Source organism: Amia ocellicauda, chromosome 12 (assembly GCF_036373705.1).
Source record: "Amia ocellicauda isolate fAmiCal2 chromosome 12, fAmiCal2.hap1, whole genome shotgun sequence".
In the NCBI taxonomy this organism is placed as follows: Eukaryota; Metazoa; Chordata; class Actinopteri; order Amiiformes; family Amiidae; genus Amia; species Amia ocellicauda.
In genome coordinates, this window is record NC_089861.1 from 23,829,778 (window position 1) to 23,850,587 (window position 20,810).

The window sequence follows — 20,810 nt, forward strand, 5'->3', positions numbered from 1 at the left end:
CAGGACAATTTCACAACATGCCAGCAAGGTTTATGAAGTTGTGAAAAACACTGTTAAAGACAAACTGCCACATGTCATTTGGATTGTGCTTGTGTCTTAATAACAAAACTTTCTTGTACAGCACACAATCTCAATCTAGTATTGAAAAATGCGTTTGAAACATTGGATGACAAAGATGTACTAAAGGATGTGAAAACATTGATCAAAGAAGCAAAGGATCTTGTGACACACTTCAAGAGAGCTTGCTAAAAACGACACAAACTATAACTAAACAAGTACAACTAATGATAAAACTAGCAATTATAATATAAAACAGTATGTGTATATACTTGTAAAAGGTGAATGGATTGCTGCAATAGACTGAAGACTTCTGGACAGGTACAAGGAGGCTCTAAACAACATGCGATTGGATAAAAACATAGCATGATCGTCGTCCCGGCTTTCAATTCCCATTCTAAAAGGATCAACACTGGCTTTGGGAATGACATGAAACGACATGGTACTGAGGGTTTTCATTTGACATGTGTGTACATCATGGTATTGAAGTGGTTAAATGCTCAGTCCTGTGTCCTCCATAGCGCCCAGAGAAGTCTACATCCCAAATTCTACACAGAATTTGACACGCCTGAAACATGCACTTAATCCATGTGTCCCCCATCGCGGTACACGTATGCGCAATATCCCTTAAACATGACTTTACACGTAAACCCGAGTCTAATTTTGGATATAGACTTTTGCATAGACTGGCATGAGAGAAAAGCTTTAATTTCATAATTAACACCACAGTTGCCCTATTATAGCAAACGTTGCAAAAACTTACCATGCGTTTCGTTTCAGCTATTTCTGATTTACACCGTCCACAAAGCGGTTATATCAATCTCTCTCATAAATACTCCCCCAGTTTCGATGCTTTCGCAGGAGCTTTGTTTCGCGCAGTAGGCTGGCTGCATACAGGTGGATGACACACCAAGTGATGCATTACTGCCACCTACTGCTGTTTGCAATGAATACATGCCGAAGATATTAGGCGAAAGTGCTCAGATCAAGGATATTAATAAGATAAGATAGAGGCAACGTGGCTAAAAGACTATTCCACGGCTGAAACACAAGTCGACGTATTTATTAAGTCGACTAATCGCTGCAGCCCTATAAGAGACGCAAGTCCCTGCAGCGATAAGGAGCAACAGCACTGCAATGTAATTCACCCACGACGGTCTAATAGTAATGATGATAATAATAATTATTATTATGTGCAATAGCTTTTTGGGACTCTGAATGTGAAGTACACATCTCGACATTGTTACATTACAGCTTTTGGGTGGATCCTGCTCTTGCACTTTAATGATCTCTCTCTCAGACACAAACCTCTCTGTTGATTTCCGTCTCTCTCTCTCTCTCTCTCTCTCTCTCTCTCTCTCTCATCACCCCATCTCCTCCACTCAAATATCCGTGTCCCGCCCCGCCCGGGCACACCTTCCCCCGGGGAGCTGCCACCCAACACGGAAGTCCCGCTTTCGACTTCACAAAAATGCAAAACTGCGCAAATAAACCCATCAGCGCAACAGAAACAGACACTCCGCGCCTCCACATGAGGATCCTTCACTGGATCCGGATCTCGGCCGAGTCCACTGCTGCTGTACTGAACTTCGCACAATCACTGTAACTTATGAATCCTAATGCTGTTATGAACACGATGCCTTGTTTTATTGCGGAAGCCGGACCGGCTCGCACGCAGCTCTGCACGGCGCACAATAATCCCGCTGCTGCAGCTCCACTGCGCAGACGCGTCTGTCAGCGCCAGCGTGCGGGGCTGAGCTGTAAAAGCGCCGCTATTAGGAGCTTTTAGGGTCTGTGGGGCCGGGCCGGGCCGGGCACCTGGGGGTCGCTCGCCTGCTCACCCTGTCTGAAGCTCACAGTGCAACACAAAGCGCTGCGGGCTTTTTCCCTTGTTGCGTTTCTGCTGCACACATATTGCACAAGCCGCTGAAAGCAGGACAGTAGTGGGGCTTTTTTATTTTAACTCCCATCTTCACGAGCACGGGAGGGGTGTTTTACGAAGCCTATCTGACAGCAAAAAAGTACATTAAAATGATACTTACTTGCAAGTTGCGGGCTGGTTGCGGACGCGGCTGTGCGCTGCGGGCTGCAGCTGTGCTGGTGCGCTTCGAGCCGCCGCCTGCGCAGATCTTCTCCATTAACTGTGAGCGGAGCCGCAGCCACGCCCTCTGCCCAGCGCAGTGCGCATGCGCGGAACCAGCGCGACTGCTTTGAGAAGCAAGAAAACTCTACAAACACAAACACGCCGAACAACTTTTGACTTGTATATACAACATATGCCTTAACTCACACCATATCACCATGCATTTACATCTATAGTAATAATACTCGTTATAATATTGCACTTTAGCGACTCTATTTCACAGTAAACCCATGCGAGCGAAGGGGAATAGTTTCGAGATTGTGTAAAACTCACACCGCAACCTGTGCTGGGATACTGGGATTTATGTCGTGTACGTGCATTTTCCGTGCAATGTGCTGCTGTGTATATAACTCGGTGTCGAGTGTCGCTCTGGGGAGTGTAGGTGTGGGCGAGCTGCTTAAGTTTGGGAGATTGGAGTGAATCCCAAAGCCACCACCCCCTTAAAAATGCATCACGTATCATTGCATGTGAGCCGTTGGAACAAATCTGCAAATATGGGCGCAAATCAAATCATTGTCTTATGGTTGTCGTTCAAACACAATGAAAATAAACACCAGCGGGCGCTGGGATGCTCTGCACTATAAGGGTCTAAATGAACATTTGCCTGAATGGCGAGGAAGTGTGGTTTTCATTCATGTGGGGGTCTACTGCTATACCTGCATCATCACTCCATATGCAGAGGCCAGTCTGAAGGGAAAGGCACTATATAGTGATTAAGCAGCAAGAACGCCCCGCCGGCGCTGCCTCCAGACAGACCGGTTCACACAGTGCTGTGCGGCCCTCTCGCTAATTTGCATTGTTTAACTTCGCCTCCCTGTGCTCCAGTGTAGGCTACGCATGTACTGTTAGCACTTATGTTGTGTTACTGCAATGGCTGCTATGCCTTCCCCTCCCTTGAGCACATACCAGCGACTAAACGGCATTGTCTGCCTGTATTAGCTCATTGAACTAGGATGTGTGCTCATTGTATTCTGTAATGATTGTGTAACTACACTCCTGTAGCCGTAAAATACTTCTCCTGTAGACTTTGGTTCGCCCTGGATACAGGCGCCCTCTAATAGATACATATTAATAACAATAACTGTGAAAAAATAGCACGACACTTATAATGCTCTTTCAGGGCTAATTTGTGCTGTAATTGCAATTGTAATTTAACGACTGGGGCGTGCTTGTGTGTTGCTTTGATTATTTAGGCCAGGGGTCTCCAACATGTCTTAGAGGCTCTCGCCGAACGAATTTGAAAATACACGCAAACATTTTTTGTTTTTTTTGTTTAACAAATTTAACTTTTTTTTCTTCTTCTGGTTTTAAAAAGAATTAAGCATTTTCCCCCACATGTATTACAATTACGATGTTTATATATAGTTTAAATGAATGCTAAATAATTTGAAAAATAAATGCTTGCTGTTTAGATCTGGGTATATACATATTTAGCCAATAAATAGATATGTAAATTAAATCTTACATCTGGAACTCACAAAATCAATATTTGGCTTTGGAATAATTATTGCAGTTATTTCTTAAATTTCAGACTCGCAAATTAAATTTAGCCTATAGCTTTGAATACATATTTAGCTTAGGAGCTAAATGCTGCGCAGTCTTCAAGTAAACAATCATCATCATCATATTATTATTATTATTATTTTTATTATTATTATTATCAATAATAACAATAATCATAATATATACAAATGAATGATAAAAGCTTAATTCACTGAAAGACCTGAGATCTTGTCAGAAATTTAAATACAATAAAAGAAATATCAGGTCTTCCTAAGTATTCGAATAAATATGTTTATATGTATATGTTTATTTGAATGGAATATGTAAATGATTGTGTTGTATAGGTCTGTCTGTCTGTCTCTCCCCAGCACACCCACTTTTCTGGTTCCAGGTGTAAAACACGTTGAACCACTCTCTCCTCTGCAGCCCTTTGCGCATCCCGGCCCCTCTGCCCAGCCCTCCTGTCACTGACGTCACTGACATTTGAACGTCCCAGCAAGCGGGAGACTCCAGGTTCAGCAGCAGCACAATCCCCCACGCAAAAGGCATGAAAACGAACCAAAACTAAAGAAAATATAATTATCAGAAAATATAGACAAACGAGACAGTGACTGGATATAATATAACGCAATGACAATGATCAGAAAATACAGACAAACCAGGGAGTGACTGGATATAATACATCTAATATAATCCTCTCTGTACAGTATTTTACATTTTGTCGCCCACAGTCAGTTCAAAAGCCAACGTCTGCTAGCTAATGTCGTTAGACAACTCAGCTCTTTACAATAAGCACATGGTAAAATAACAAATGTATTGAGTCTGGTTGGTTTCAATGTAAATATGCGTTATTGTATTACTGTAATTATTATTAAGCTATACTATTTATCTAGTCGTGTGTCTGTCAAAATCAAATCTGTACAGATCAGTTTTGACATCAGTTGTAATGAAATCTGTGTTCAGGCCAGTTTTCACATCTCTGTCTGACTTGGTGTGAAATCAGTTTAACCCTACTCCGGTACCATGAAAAAGTTACATTGACAGTACAATTATTATTCTTGTCATTTAGCTGACACTTTTATCCAGAGTGACTTACATTTGTATCCATTTATACAGTGGGACATTTTACTGGAGCAATCTTGCTCAAGGGTACAACAGTACTGCCCCACCCAGGATTTGAACCCACAACCTTCCAGTTATGAGTCCAGAGCCCTAACCAATACTTCACAGTGCTGCCTTTTTATTTTTATCAATTGGGGTGGGGTCACAGAGACCCCATGGTACCACAGCAGGGTTAAATCTGTTTGTATCACAACCTGAATTCAGTCCACTTTTTACACCACCTCATTTTATTAGGTCATGTTTTTGTAGTGGAATGTGGGTGATATTGTGATCAGTATGCCTACAGTGTCACGTTAGCAATCTAGTAATGTTTACAGATAATAAATCAATGTGCAACAGTATTGCATTTCAAAACTTTCAACTTAGACCAATTTAGTTAACCGGTATTTCTATCAACCTTGACTATTCTCGTTACTAATGAATAAAACATATTTTTCTTTCCACAGTATGTAGCAAAACTGCCGTAACAACATGGACATGGATTTCCTATAGGTTACATTATATTAAGCATAGAGACAACCCATGTGTTAGAGCAAGCACTGCAGGCATTTGCTGACAGGAATCCTTCATTCCATCCAAGGTGCATTTTTCACCAAAATAAGCATAATATTACTGCAGTTGCTGATTGTCCCTTTTAAATGTTTTAAATCGAGAGATCGATCAATATATTATTTCAGAGTATGATGCTTATGAAACCCCAGTGACTGCTTTCCAAGTTACTAATTATTGTAAAGAAGTAAAATAAGCAGAATAATGTATCATAATGTATCAATTCTTTCAGGGCCTTCATGTTGGATAAGGACCAGAAACTAATAAAATCAGTAAAATAAGTCTTCTTATTTTCAGAATCAAGCATTCTGCTCTGCTGGTTCCATGTAACACAGGTAATGCATAGTGTGACAAGTTTTGAGAGTTTGTTTGGAAAAGCACATCTCGTTTAAAACATCACATTTAAGGATAAGAGTGCCTGCATTGTGCCCAACATGTCTGGTGTTAAGGGGTTTGTTGTTCAGGCTGCCTGAAAACAGTTTTGAAATTCAAATGCTCTGAAGTTTTTTCAACTACAAGTAATGACATGCACTGTCCGTTTGTATCATAACTGTTTAGACAGTTCAGAGAAGAATAGAAGAAAGATTCAGAGATAAGTGGGCCGTGTTTGAAGGAGGAGCTGGATAAAGTAATGGCCGTATCAGTATCAGTTGAAGCACTGCACAACAGTAAGTTTGTACATGCTTTTGAACCAATATTTTTTACCAGCAGTAGACTACCACTAATTACATCCTAAAGTTGACATCCAACAATAATATGTTGTGTGAATGTTTATCCTAAAAGGTAATTGAATGAATGTGACAGGTGTTCAGTGATTTCCATTTTCCCTGCAGCAGTCACAGTTTCAGGAGGTTTTTTCCATCTCACTACAAGAATGTCCACCCTAAATCAGCCAATTACATGAAAGAAAATTGGATCGCATGTGGTCAGATGTGGTCATGTCACAGACGGTGACTCGGTGGAACCTAACACACTATTATTATTTTATTTCTTATTTGTTTGCACTTTTCTTTCACGTGTTTTTCTTTCACATTATTATTGTGTTCTTATTGTTATCTTTAATTTTGTAAAATATTATCACTTATGTTTGTAGTGGTGGCATTTAATTGTGTGGAGGATTATTGGGTTGTGCTGTTTGAGACACAAACCTGTCACTGATTGCCCCAGAATTGCTTCCCAGATTGCGCTCACCTGTTGCCTATTCTCTGTGGCAATATAAGCCGGGCCTTGTTCGTTGGAACAGGACAACAGGCAGAAAGGAGCAGAGGTAGAAAGGATCTTGTAGAGAGGAGAGGAGAGGAGAGGAGAGGAGAGGAGAGGAGAGGAGAGGAGAGGAGAGGAGAGGAGAGGAGAGGAGAGGAGAGGAGAGGAGAGGAGAGGAGAGGAGAGGAGAGGAGAGGAGAGGAGAGGAGACTTCCTTGGCGCAGCAGGACGCTGTTTGAGCCGAGCCTGCAGATGGGATTGATCGGAACTGAAGGGAGCCGCGGTGGTGTAGGGGTACCCTACGGTAAAGGGGCTGCAGGGATCGAGACTGTGACTAGATAAGTGAACTGCGTTTTGCTCTTTCTAGGATAAAGAGTTTTTGACTGTCGCCCTCCCCTGCTCTCACAATTTTTGCTGACCTACCCATTTGTCATTGTATAATTCGCACTCTGGAACCACTAATTTGTTCAGGAACACGTGCGAGATTGATAGCCCCAGATCTTGGTTTAAAAATACTATATTTTTTTAATTATATTGGGTTTTAGTTTGGTTCCACATTTTTATAAAGGCGGTTTTAGTTTGTGTTAATGACATTTATTACCTCGGACTTCTTGCCCTGAGGATAGTGTTATTTGCCTGTATCAAATTTTGTCCTGTCTGTATTGTAAAAATAAATGGAACCATACTTACCTGGTTGTCCTGTGTTGGTGTGCCAAGAACCGAGGGCTCTGTGCGGGGAGGGTGTGGCGAGTTCCTTGACTCTAACAAGGTGGCGTAGTCTCGTGTCACGGTTAATTCACCCTATAGCTTGTGACAGTCAAGGCGGTTCTTCCATGAGGACAGTGATTCAAATTTAGCTGAATGGTAAATGGTGAGAGCACTGCTGTCAGGACTTTTGGTTTGACATTTAATATTGCTAGTTGATTTGCAGCCTTACCTGATGGCTAGATGAATGTATACTTACTATTTCAGATTTTCTCATTGTGAAATCAGTTTCTGAATGGGTATGCCAACTGCCGACTGGATGATCTACTATTACTGTGCATACCTGTTATGGAGTATTACAGGTATGTTTAATGTGCAGTAAGATTAAGGCTAGTATATATAGAAATTTTCAAACAAGTGTTTTGTGTTGTGTATTGTAGATACCATGATGGGCTACAAGAGGCTGGACGTTTGGCCAACCCAAGGGCAGAGAAGGAGTACACCAGTCTGAGGCCAGCTGAGGAACTTGTACAAAAGGGCTGGATAGAACAATGTCACTGGGTGGATGACTACAGATGCCTTGTACTGTCAACCAGCAGAGAACTGTTGGTACACAGTGTGTTGCAGCTTCTAATGGATTTATTTATTTTTATCTGCATAGTATTGAAATGCATTAGGCTTATGAAATGTCCATGTGAATACAGCCTTGCATATTTATATATACAGTATGTATAATTTTATTCATTTTCATGTTGTACAAAAATGTAATTGTATTGTTTCTAGGTCTTTGCAAACCCCTCCACATTGCATTGGAAGCTGCAAAACAAAAGGGTCTTGATGTGGACTCTCTGCAGAAGAGACTTGTCCAGGAGCTGCTTCAGTGGGGAAAGACTTCCCAGTGTAAAGACCTTGGTTTAAATTTTTTCAAATGTGTTTAGCTGCATTGATTTTAAGAACAAGAAATGTTCCTGCATTGCAGCTAGCGATGGGAGATTGTGCCTCTGAATTAAAGTTTTTAATAGAATCTTAACGGATACTGATGTGGGGTCTGCTCTTCCAGGTCCTGTACATGACCTTGTAGAACTGGCCAGACCAGTGCCACACAGAAAATTATTGAAAGACTTTACTTATGGTCCAAAGGTACAGACTTTCATGAAACCAAACTAAAACAAACCTTGGTAAAAGCACAGCAAATTGCTTTTGGAAGTTGAGTCCAAATAGTCAAAAGGATCCATGCATTGCACCCATGCAAAACAAGTAAAATAGATTTGTAGTGAAATACCACAATTGTGTCCAAAAATACCACCAAAATTGACAACTCGGAACACTGACAGGAATTTTACCGTTAGCAGTCAAAAGGGGAAAAGGCAGACCTTAAATGTCTGTCAAAAAGCTATGTACTGAGGAGGAAAATATGACGTCTCCATATAGACATGAGGATTTGCGTGCTCTCCTTGTTTTGCACTTGTGTTGACTCATTCTCCCCAGCAGGCGGACACAGATGTAACGACCGAGCTCTGCCAAGTACTGGTTTACGTTGTTTACTTTATTTAAATGTATTTTTACTGCACCTATATTCGTAAGGGCAGCTACTGTTTGTTAGTTACTGTCTTAGCGCAGTTTGAACTATATATTGATGCAATTTCTGCATAAACTATTGTAGAGAGACTGTACAGTGTTGTGCGCTTAGCTTTGCCTTTTCTGCAATCAGAACGGGCAGTTACATAGAGTTTAACATTCCAAGCACTTAAGCTGATGCTGTACTAGGGTGTGACTTTGCTGGATCTGGACAGAGCAGTTTAATCCAATGCAAATTCAGGTGTGCTCTCCACTAATTAGTTATAGGTTGGCTATTTAACAGCCTCAGTGCCCCCCTTCCGAAGGGCTATGCTTACAAAGGGCAGGGACTCCAGCGAGGAGAAGACTGAGGAGATGCCGATTTGACCATCTCTCCAATTCTAGTCCTGCTCTTGCCTTCCTCTCCGCGTGCACCTGCACACCATTGCTTCCCTAATCCCAAAAACCATCTCCGTGCCTCCTCTCCTCTATTCCCCTCTCTGGAGGCCTGTGGAACTCCCACTCCGCTTGCAACAAGGCTGACTTCATCTCTGCTTTTGCCTCCCACCATTCTCTGGATTTCCTCGCTCTCACTGAGACTTGGATATCCCCAGAGAACTCAACCACCCCCGCTATCCTATCCTATGTCTTTGTCCTGTCCCACTCCCCTCGTCTTACCGGGCGGAGAGGAGGAACAGGGCTCCTGCTCTGCTCTTCTCTCCTCTTCTTTGTCATCCCCCCCCCTTCTCTCCTCTATCACGACTAACCGCTTTGAACTCACCTCTCCCTCTCATCTCTTCCTTCTAGTTCTCTACCGTCCTCCCGGTCTACTCTCCTCCTTCCTGGAGGAACTTGACTTTCTTCCTCACCTACCATCCACCTGGGAGACTTCAACATCCACCTCTCCAACTCTTCCCACTCTACCGGATTTCTTCCTCGCTCTCCTTTAACTTCTCTTTCTCTCTCTCTCTCCACGTCTCCCCCCCACTCACAGGGCAAGCTGCCAGCTATACCATCTTCTCTAGAGGGTGCTCCCCTTCAAAACTCTCTGTGACACCCATGAACATCTCGGACCACCACTTAATCTCCTTCTCCCTTTCTCTCCACTCCCTCTGTCAACTTCTGCCATAATCTCGGCTCCGTCTCCGTCTCCACCCTTGCTTCCACTGCTCTCACTCTTGCCTTCCATTGACTGTTCTTCCCATCTGTCTGTCAACTGTGCTACCTCCTCTTTGTTAATCTCCCTCACCTACTCCCTTGACTCTCTGTCCTCTTGCGTCTCGTCCTGTCTGTCCCTCCCCTCCTCAGCCTTGGATCTCTTCCGTTCTCCGCTCAACTCGATCCAGTCTGCATGCTGCTGAATAGAAGTGGAAGAGATCCATACTCCCAGCTGCCCTCGAGCTCTACCGCTCTCTACTGTCCACAATCTCCTCCTCACTCACCTCAGCCAAGAAGTCTTGCTTCCAATTCCTCTTTGAATCCACTGTCAACCCCCGCAAACTCTACTCCCCCTCCTCCTCCCTCGTCTCTCTCTGCAGATGATGTTGCTTCCTACTTATCCTCCAAGATGAGGCTGCTGTCATCCCACTCCTCAAGAAACCAACCCTTGACCCCACCTCCCCTCAGAACTACTGCCCTTTCTCCGTACTCCTCTTCCTCTCAAAGACTCTCAAGCGGGCGGTCCACCGTCAGCTCTCTGCATTTCTTTCCCATCACTCACTTGATCCTCTGCAATCCGGCTTCCACACAGCTCACTCCACTGAGACTGCTCCCCTAGCAGTCACTGATTCCTTCAGCTGTGCTTGGGTGGCCTCCCTCTACTCAATCCTCATCCTCCTTGATCTCTCCGCAGCATTTAACACTGTCGATCACTCCATCCTCCTCTCCTGCCTCGCTGACCTTGGAATCTCTGGGACTGCTTTCACCTGGTTCTCCTCCTACCTCAATGACCAGACCTATCAAGTGACATGGCGAGGTTTCTTATCCACCCCCCAGCCTCTCCTCACAGGTGTACCCCAAGGCTCTGTCCTAGGCCCCATCCTGTTCTCTCTCTCTACACTTGCTCCCTGGGCCCCTTCATCACATCCCATGGTTTCTCCTTACCACTTCTATGCAAATGATGGCCAGATCTTCCAGTCTTCCCTCTTCTGATACTCTCAACCCCCTCTCACATATCTTCCTGCTTGTCTGCTCTATCTACCTGGGTGCACTCGCACCACCTCAAGCTCAACCTCTCCAAATCGGATCTTCCTGAGCAACATACGCTGAATCTGTCCCTACCTCGCCAACTACTCGACTCGGCTGCTCGTCCAGTCACTGGTCCTCTCCCACTTGGACTACTGCAACTCCCTCCTGGCCGGCCTGCCTGCAACTACTACCCGCCTGCTCCAGCTCATCCAGAACTCTGTGGCTCGTCTGGTATTCTCTCTTCCCCGATTCATACACACTGCTCCAGTGGCTCCCGATACTGGCACGCATTCTGTTCAAGACATTGACCTTTACCTACCGCTGTCTTGACCACACTGCACCAAGCTACCTTCAGTCCCTCGTCTCCCCATACATCCCCCTACAGACCTCTGCGGTCTTCCGGTGCCAGAAGACTAACTCTACCACCTCTCCCCTTCCTCCAGAGCCGCTCCTTCTCATCCCTGGCCCCTAAGTGGTGGAACAACCTTCCCACTGAAGTCAAAACAGCAGAGTCCTTGACTGCCTTCCGGCACTTACTCAATAAACACCTTTTTAGTCCGTACTTGTAATTTAGTAATTTACTCTCCTGTAGGATAGCACTTTACAATGTTTTATCATACTACTTGCCTTGTATTACTAGTACTTGTATTGTTATTTTGATTTCCCCTTTGCTCCCTTTCCCTTGGCCCTTGCCTGTGTCCCAACACCTTGTCTGCAATCTGCTTTTACAATCCAGGATATAAGACCTCATATATTGTATATACTTGTTTAAATTGGAATTTGTAAAATGTATTATGTAAATTGGAAGCTTTAGTGTTTTTTTTTTTTTTTTTTGCCTTGAACTGCACTGTATTTTTTCCACTTTGTATTGCACATCTACTTTGTAAGTCGCCCTGGATAAGGGTGTCTACCAAGAAATAATTAATAAAGTGAGAAATCATTTTGAAGTGCCTGAAATATCTGAGAGTGACGTCAATTTGCTCCTATTCTTAAGACTAAAAGCCATTCAAAAAGATTCTTTAGAATTAAAAGCACTCCTACCTTGACCAATACTTAGAAGTATATGTCAATTATGTTGGGTTATACACTCACCTAAAGGATTATTAGGAACACCATACTAATACTGTGTTTGACCCCCTTTCGCCTTCAGAACTGCCTTAATTCTACGTGGCATTGATTCAACAAGGTGCTGAAAGCATTCTTTAGAAATGTTGGCCCATATTGATAGGATAGCATCTTGTAGTTGATGGAGATTTGTGGGATGCACATCCAGGGCATGAAGCTCCCGTTCCACCACATCCCAAAGATGCTCTATTGGGTTGAGATCTGGTGACTGTGGGGGCCAGTTTAGTACAGTGAACTCATTGTCATGTTCAAGAACCCAATTTGAAATGATTCGACCTTTGTGACATGGTGCATTATCCTGCTGGAAGTAGCCATCAGAGGATGGGTACATGGTGGTCATAAAGGGATGGACATGGTCAGAAACAATGCTCAGGTAGGCCGTGGCATTTAAACGATACCCAATTGGCACTAAGGGGCCTAAAGTGTGCCAAGAAAACATCCCCCACACCATTACACCACCACCACCAGCCTGCACAGTGGTAACAAGGCATGATGGATCCATGTTCTCATTCTGTTTACGCCAAATTCTGACTCTACCATCTGAATGTCTCAACAGAAATCGAGACTCATCAGACCAGGCAACATTTTTCCAGTCTTCAACTGTCCAATTTTGGTGAGCTTGTGCAAATTGTAGCCTCTTTTTCCTATTTGTAGTGGAGATGAGTGGTACCCGGTGGGGTCTTCTGCTGTTGTAGCCCATCCGCCTCAAGGTTGTACATGTTGTGGCTTCACAAATGCTTTGCTGCATACCTCGGTTGTAACGAGTGGTTATTTCAGTCAAAGTTGCTCTTCTATCAGCTTGAATCAGTCGGCCCATTCTCCTCTGACCTCTAGCATCAACAAGGCATTTTTGCCCACAGGACTGCCGCATACTGGATGTTTTTCCCTTTTCACACCATACTACTTGCCTTGTATTACTAGTACTTGTATTGTTATTTTGATTTCCCCTTTGCTCCCTTTCCCTTGGCCCTTGCCTGTGTCCCAACACCTTGTCTGCACTCTGCTTTTACAATCCAGGATATAAGACCTCATATATTGTATATACTTGTTTAAATTGGAATTTGTAAAATGTATTATGTAAATTGGAAGCTGTAGTGTTTTTTTTTTTTTTTGCCTTGAACTGCACTGTATTTTTTCCACTTTGTATTGCACATCTACTTTGTAAGTCGCCCTGGATAAGGGTGTCTACCAAGAAATAATTAATAAAGTGAGAAATCATTTTGAAGTGCCTGAAATATCTGAGAGTGACGTCAATTTGCTCCTATTCTTAAGACTAAAAGCCATTCAAAAAGATTCTTTAGAATTAAAAGCACTCCTACCTTGACCAATACTTAGAAGTATATGTAAATTATGTTGGGTTATACACTCACCTAAAGGATTATTAGGAACACCATACTAATACTGTGTTTGACCCCCTTTCGCCTTCAGAACTGCCTTAATTCTACGTGGCATTGATTCAACAAGGTGCTGAAAGCATTCTTTAGAAATGTTGGCCCATATTGATAGGATAGCATCTTGCAGTTGATGGAGATTTGTGGGATGCACATCCAGGGCACGAAGCTCCCGTTCCACCACATCCCAAAGATGCTCTATTGGGTTGAGATCTGGTGACTGTGGGGGCCAGTTTAGTACAGTGAACTCATTGTCATGTTCAAGAACCCAATTTGAAATGATTCGACCTTTGTGACATGGTGCATTATCCTGCTGGAAGTAGCCATCAGAGGATGGGTACATGGTGGTCATAAAGGGATGGACATGGTCAGAAACAATGCTCAGGTAGGCCGTGGCATTTAAACGATACCGAATTGGCACTAAGGGGCCTAAAGTGTGCCAAGAAAACATCCCCCACACCATTACACCACCACCACCAGCCTGCACAGTGGTAACAAGGCATGATGGATCCATGTTCTCATTCTGTTTACGCCAAATTCTGACTCTACCATCTGAATGTCTCAACAGAAATCGAGACTCATCAGACCAGGCAACATTTTTCCAGTCTTCAACTGTCCAATTTTGGTGAGCTTGTGCAAATTGTAGCCTCTTTTTCCTATTTGTAGTGGAGATGAGTGGTACCCGGTGGGGTCTTCTGCTGTTGTAGCCCATCCGCCTCAAGGTTGTACGTGTTGTGGCTTCACAAATGCTTTGCTGCATACTTCGGTTGTAACGAGTGGTTATTTCAGTCAAAGTTGCTCTTCTATCAGCTTGAATCAGTCTGACCATTCTCCTCTGACCTCTAGCATCAACAAGGCATTTTTGCCCACAGGACTGCCGCATACTGGATGTTTTTCCCTTTTCACACCATTCTTTGTAAACCCTAGAAATGGTTGTGCGTGAAAATCCCAGTAACTGAGCAGATTGTGAAATACTCAGACCGGCCCGTCTGGCACCAACAACCATTCTAAAGAATGCTTTCAGCACCTTGTTGAATCAATGCCACGTAGAATTAAGGCAGTTCTGAAGGCGAAAGGGGGTCAAACACAGTATTATTATGGTGTTACTAATAATCCTTTAGGTGAGTGTATATACACACTACTCAAGAAAATGAAGGGAACACTTAAATCACACCTCGGATCTCGATGAACGAAATATATTAAAGATCAAAATCGTTACATTGTGTAATTCGTTGAGAACAAAATGACGTAACGATGGTCAATGGAAACCAAAATCACCAATCGATTGAGGGCTGGATTCAAACTCACACCGAAAATCAAAGAAAACACTTGAAATCACAGGCTGTTCCAACTTGTGTGAATTTCATCACGGCAACTCATAATGTGACTCAGTAGTGTGTATGGCCCCCACGTGCCTGTATGCACTCCCGACAACGTCTGATGAGATGGCGGATGGTGTCCTGGGAGATCTCCTCCCAGACCTGGATCAGGGCATCAATGAGCTTCTGGGCAGTCTGTGGTGCTACTTGGCGGCGTCAGATGCACCGATACATAACGTCCCAAAGGTTCTCAATTGGATTCAGGTCTGGGGAACTCGAGGGCCAGTCAATGGCATCAATGCCTTCATTATCCAGGAACTGCCTACATACTCTGGCCACATAAGGCCGGGCATAGTCCTGCACCTGGAGGAACCCAGGGCCCACTGCACCAGCGTAAGGTCTGACGATGGGTCTGAGGATTTCATCCCGGTACCTAACAGCAGTCAGGGTACCGTTGGCTAGTACGTGGAGGTCTGTGCAACCCTCCAAGGATATGCCTCCCCAGACCATCACTGACCCACCGCCAAACTGGTCATGCTGGATGATGTTGCAGGCAGCATAACGTTCACCACGGCATCTCCAGACTCTTTCATGTCTGTCACATGTGCTCAGTGTGAACCTGCTCTCATCTGTGAAGAGAACGGGGCGCCAATGGCAGACCTGCCAATTCTGGTGTTCTCTGGCGAATGCCAATCGAGCTGCACGGTGCTGGGCTGTGAGCACAGGCCCCACTAGACGATGTCGGGACCTCATGCCACCCTCATGGAGTCTGTTTCTGACAGTTTGGTCAGAAACATGCACACCAGCAGCCCGCTGGAGGTCATTGTGTAGGGCTCTGGCAGTGCTCCTCCTGTTCCTCCTCAAAGGAGCAGATACTGGTCCTGCTTCTGTGTTGATGCCCTTCTATGACCCTGTCCAGCTCTCCTCGTGTAATGGCCAGTCTCTTGGTATCTCCTCCATGCTCTTGAGACTGTACTGGGAGACACAGCAAACCTTCTTGCGACGGCATGTATGGATGTGCCATCCTGGAGGAGCTGGACTACTTGTGCAATCTGAATGGGCTGCAGGTACCGCCTCATGCTACCAGTAGTGACAAAGACACTAGCAAAATGCAAAACTAGAGAAGAATCAGTCAGGAAGGATAAGGAGAGAGCAATTGTCTGTGGCCACCACCTGCAAAACCATTCCCTTTTTGGGGGTTGTCTTGCTGTTGCCTCTCCAGTGCACCTGTTGTCACTTTCATTTGCACCAAAACAGGTGTCATAGATTCACAATCGCTTAGGATTCCTAAGTGGACAGATTGATGTCCCTGAAGTTGAATTGACTTGGTGTTATACTGTGATGATTACGTGTTCCCTTAATTTTTTTGAGCAGTGTATGTATATCTATATCATTTAAACTTATTTGTGCGCAAACATATACTGCTAAAGCTAAATTGCATTTCCCATTGCATTTCATTTCCCCAAACGAAACCCAAACATTATCTACGTTAGAAACATTTCATACGTTAGTCTGAATTACTATCAAGAAAATAACGGGTATAATGCACAGGCGGAGGTTGGTACCCGACACCTCCAACACCGCAGTCCAATACCGCCCTGCTGTACAGAGCTGCGCTCCCGAGCTGGAGCTCTCAGCGCTGAACCAAAGCTTCGGATGACCGACTTCTGTGAGACTTAATCAGGTGATCTGATGTGCGTGCCAAGGAAGAAGATGGATATTGATTAGATTAACTGGTGTCAAGTTATCATGCGTCCGATTTACATTGAACGAAGTGTCGATAGGCGTGACTCCTGGAAGTAACGGAGTTGCGTGACAGGGTGAGAATTCATGGGAATGAGGCAAGTTGGTTTGAAATAATATCCTGATGGGTCCATTTTATTTGTTTAAAGGCAAAATGGGTCCTAGCAAGAATGTAGGAGTGGAGGAATAGAGGAGGACAAAGTGGCGAAAGGGCTGCCGAGGAAAACACGGAGACAGCGTGGCGGCGGCGCACAGCCTGGGGACACCGGTTGGAGGAAAGGTTTAGATGGGTCTGAAGAAAACGCACTGCTGGCTACGAAGAGGTCCCACACGACAGGGTTGCCTAGAAGATCACAGGAGACCGGTAGGCAGCAACGCACGGCAGAGGAACACCTGTTGGAGGAAAGGGTTAGATGGGTCTGCAGGAACGCACTGCCGGTTGCTCAGAGGCCCTGCAAGGGAAGCTGTAGAGATCGACATCTCAGAGGACGGGCAAGGAGGAGAAGGAGGGCAGCATGAAAACAAGTCTCATGTCACGCGATCACATGGGTCGAGACGACCAGAGCGGACATTATGCTGCTCAAGCACCTGCGAGGAGGGGGCTGTGGGGGTCGTTGGGGAACTGAAGAACTGAACAACGGTGCTGCCAGCGAGGAGAAGTGAGAGAGGGCCGCATGGGGGCCAACGGCAGTGTGGGTCATGGCTATGAGGGCCACGGGCAGGGAGGACCCTGAGGGCTGCTGCAGAAAAGGGGCCGCATGAGGGCTGAAGGCTACGACGGCCCCTGGCAATTAGTGCCGTTGGTGATGGGGCCGCACAAGGGCCCCTGGCAATAAGTGCTGCTGGCGATGGGGGGCCGCACGAAGGCTGCAGGCGATTGAGGGCCACATGAGGGCCGTGGCTGATGGCAGGTCCATGGAGGGCTGCAGGAGGGGAGGGAGACAGAGGATGCTATACGGGGCAGCAGGCGAGGGGAAGAAAGAGAGGGCCACATGGGGGCTAATGGCACAGTGGGTCATGGCTATGAGGGCCACGGCAGGGTGGGCCACGAGGGCCGCTGGTGATAAACGGCCGCACAAGGTGCTGAAGGCGACAATGGGCCCTGGCTATTAGTGCCGTTGCTGATGATACAAAATGGAAAGTACAATTTCATGCATTCTCTAAATCTCAAATAATAGGGCTGCAAGCGAGGCTATATCTAGCTGAATCATGTTGTTTAGATTTATTTATCATTGTTCCAGAGTAATTTGTGTTCATACATACACTGAGTTGTAGCCTAAATCACATTTACAGTGAATGTTCAAATTAATTACATGAATCCTACATACACCCAGCTGGTTGTGCCGCTCCTTATTTTGCTCTTGCTCCCCCCCCCCCCCCATCCTGTATGAATTCCTGGACATTCCGCTGTAACGATTTCCATGCCAATGTATTATTCAAATGGTGCTTGACACGATACATCATTATCATAAATGCAATTGATCAGGTAAAATGAGCACATTTTAAATATATGTTAAGATGAAAAACAACAAGCAGAAATATAAATTAAAATAATATAAAAGCTGCTAATAATCCCATTCTCCTGTAATGAGGGAAACAAGGGTGCAGGTGAAAACAATCAAGATTCAAGTCCAGGTAAGTCCATGTGGGAATGTTGATTGGTGGTGTGCAACAGACAAAGAAACAATAACCCAATCACCCAATTAAATAAAATATAATAATAAAAAAACACACACACACACACACACACACAACAAGCATAAGGGAAAGAACGTTTCTCTATAAATAAACAACCAGTGAGTCACAAGTGCACAAAATATAAAAGAAGACTAATGAAGTGAAGAAACAGCGAAATTAGATAATTAACTAATAAGTGCAAGTGTAACGCTAGTCTAACTTAAAGCGCTAACGTCACCAATGGTTGGAATGGTTGGAATCCACTGTTCCATCCCAGCCCTCAGCCAATCAGTCGTTGAGTAGTTTAGGTATTTAAGAAGCTGAGCGCAGCTTCTTACTAGTTTGTAGTGAAGTGCTGCAATAGACATGTCTGTGGTCAGTGTGTGGGGCTGGGTTCGTGTGTGTTTGCGTCTGGTGGTGATAGTGGTCGTCTCTTTAGCCCAGGATCAGAAATGCGTGGTTAGTGACAACGAGAAGATTGCGTGTGGTGACACGGCTATTAATAGCACAGCTTGTGCAGCGAATAACTGCTGCTTTGCTCAGGGGGGAAGACTGCCTTGTTATTACAGCAATGAGGGTGAGTGGTAAGTGCAGTATATGGTACAAACCGCTCCTGCGTGCATTGCTTTGCTAACGTTCTCCCCTCTTCCTCCAGTGACTGTGCAGTGCACTGAGGATGGTCAGTTTGTGGTTGTGGTACCCAGGAACGTCACCACGCCTCCACTGAGCCTTGGTACAGTCACCCTGCTGGAGGGTCAGAGCGCCCCCTGCAGCCCTGTTGGCACCACTGCTAGCTTTGCCTTGTTCCAGTTCCCAGTCAGTGCCTGTGGCAGCACTTTCAAGGTGAGAGGAGACTTCCCAGCTTTGCCGTCCGCATTGCAGCACTGCATGTGTAAATGGCTAACGTGATCATTGTCTTGGTTGTTAATGTGGGTGTCGGATTCCAATTGCAGACTGAGGGTGGAGATCTGGTGTATGAGAACCTGTTGTCCTCTGCATTTGAGGTTCAGAAGGCGCCTGATGGCTCCATCACCAGGGACAGCTACTATGAGTAAGTAGGGCTGCATCTGCTCCCCAGTGCCCTTTCTCCTTGTGACAGTTCCTGACCGCAGCAGGGCTGAGGAGGGCAGGATACCAAGAGGGCACTTCTTGAATCTGAGGGAAAAGGGCAGGGGCTCAAGCACCCCCAACTGCGGTCTGTCTGTGCATGTGCCTGGACTGCAGCCAATGACTACCTGCTTCTCCCTCCAGGCTGTCCTTCCAGTGCAAATATTCAGCCAGTGAGCTTGTTCCTGTGGGAATTATAGTTGAGCCTGTGGCCCAGTCTGCTTCAATCGTGGCCCTGGGACCTCTCAGTGTGGAGCTCAGGATTGCAACCGGTACTGTGACAAGCCTCTTGCATGGCAATGTAAAACAAATGGCTTCCAATGCATGCGGTCTTCCTAAAGCTACCCTCTGTTCCTCTGTAGAAGCTGTGTATGACTCCTACTACCTGGATGCGGACTACCCTGTGACCAAGGTCCTGCAGGATCCTGTGTACGTTGAGGTTCGCATCCTGAATCGGACAGACCCGAACATTGTCCTGACACTGGAAGACTGCTGGGCGACGTCCACACCCAGCCCTCTCAGCCAGCCCCAGTGGAGCCTGTTGGTTGATGGGTAACTGGAGCCCTTGATCTCCTCTTGGCCGGCTTGTATTGCTGTTTTAGGCAGAGCTCTTAACTGGAGTGTGCGTCTCCTTCCAGGTGTCCGTACAGAGATGACGACTACCAGACCACCTTGATTCCTGTGGGCAGCTCCTCAGGGCTGCCATACCCAACGCACTACAAGCGCTTTGTGATGCAGATGTTCACTTTTGTAGATGCTGGCTCCCAGCTCCCCCTGAACGAGACGGTAAGGGTCTGTTGGCAAAGGAGCTTGAGGGTCTTTACTGTCGACTCCAGTGTGGGTTTGTATTCCACTGCATCTCTTGCTCCCCAGGTGTTCATCCACTGTAGTGCAGCAGTGTGCCGACCTAATGTGACGGACAGCTGTGTTGCTCAGTGCAACCGTAGAATGAGTGAGTGGCTTGGTTTTGGTGTGCAATGGAATGGCATCTTTCCGTCAGGCTCTTCCAGTTGGTGGGTGGGAGGGTACTTCTGTGATGCTGCTCTTGTCCCTTCAGGGAGAGCTGTTGCCCCAGTGCCTAGGGCCTCCAGGGAGAGTGTAGTGGTGTCCAGTGGGGAAGTGGTCCTGACTGCCCCAGAGCGCTCTGCTGTGGACAGGAGGGTTTCCTCCAGTGAAGGTGAGAAAAGGAAGAGGGGTGCTCTACTCTCTGCTGGTGCTCAGTCCTGTGCCTTTGACCTGCCTGTTTCCCCTCTGCTCTCCACAGTGCCCCAGGCTTTCAGCTATGGTGTGCTGGGACTGACTGCCTCCAGTGTGCTTGTGCTCTGTGCTCTGGTGCTGGCAGCTGTGTGGAGAGCTAGGCCCCAGACACTGGAAACCCAGCTGTAAATGGAGCATGGTTTTGAATAAAATTTGCATGTGAAA

The 20,810-nt window shown here is 45.6% G+C and overlaps 1 protein-coding gene and 1 long non-coding RNA gene across 4 annotated transcripts; both read left to right on the top strand.

Moving 5' to 3' along the window:
- The first annotated feature begins 6,749 nt into the window (after positions 1-6,749).
- LOC136764114 (uncharacterized) lies at positions 6,750-8,312 on the top strand. Of its 2 annotated transcripts, XR_010821140.1 has the most exons (3): positions 6,750-6,881; positions 7,550-7,644; positions 7,723-8,312. It is a non-coding gene; the product is annotated as an uncharacterized LOC136764114 (long non-coding RNA). The 2 variants fall into 2 exon arrangements; XR_010821139.1 differs by lacking the exon at positions 7,550-7,644.
- Positions 8,313-18,561: 10,249 nt separating this feature from the next.
- On the top strand, positions 18,562-20,810 carry LOC136764617 (zona pellucida sperm-binding protein 4-like). Of its 2 annotated transcripts, XM_066718823.1 has the most exons (9): positions 18,571-18,858; positions 18,937-19,124; positions 19,235-19,332; positions 19,533-19,660; positions 19,751-19,940; positions 20,027-20,174; positions 20,262-20,340; positions 20,446-20,565; positions 20,653-20,810. In XM_066718823.1, exons 1-9 carry the CDS (start codon positions 18,648-18,650, stop codon positions 20,772-20,774), a joined length of 1,284 nt encoding a protein of 427 aa, XP_066574920.1. In that variant the 5' UTR covers positions 18,571-18,647; the 3' UTR covers positions 20,775-20,810. The 2 variants fall into 2 exon arrangements, with proteins under 2 accessions (XP_066574918.1, XP_066574920.1); XM_066718821.1 differs by having other exon boundaries at positions 18,562-18,858; positions 19,533-19,940.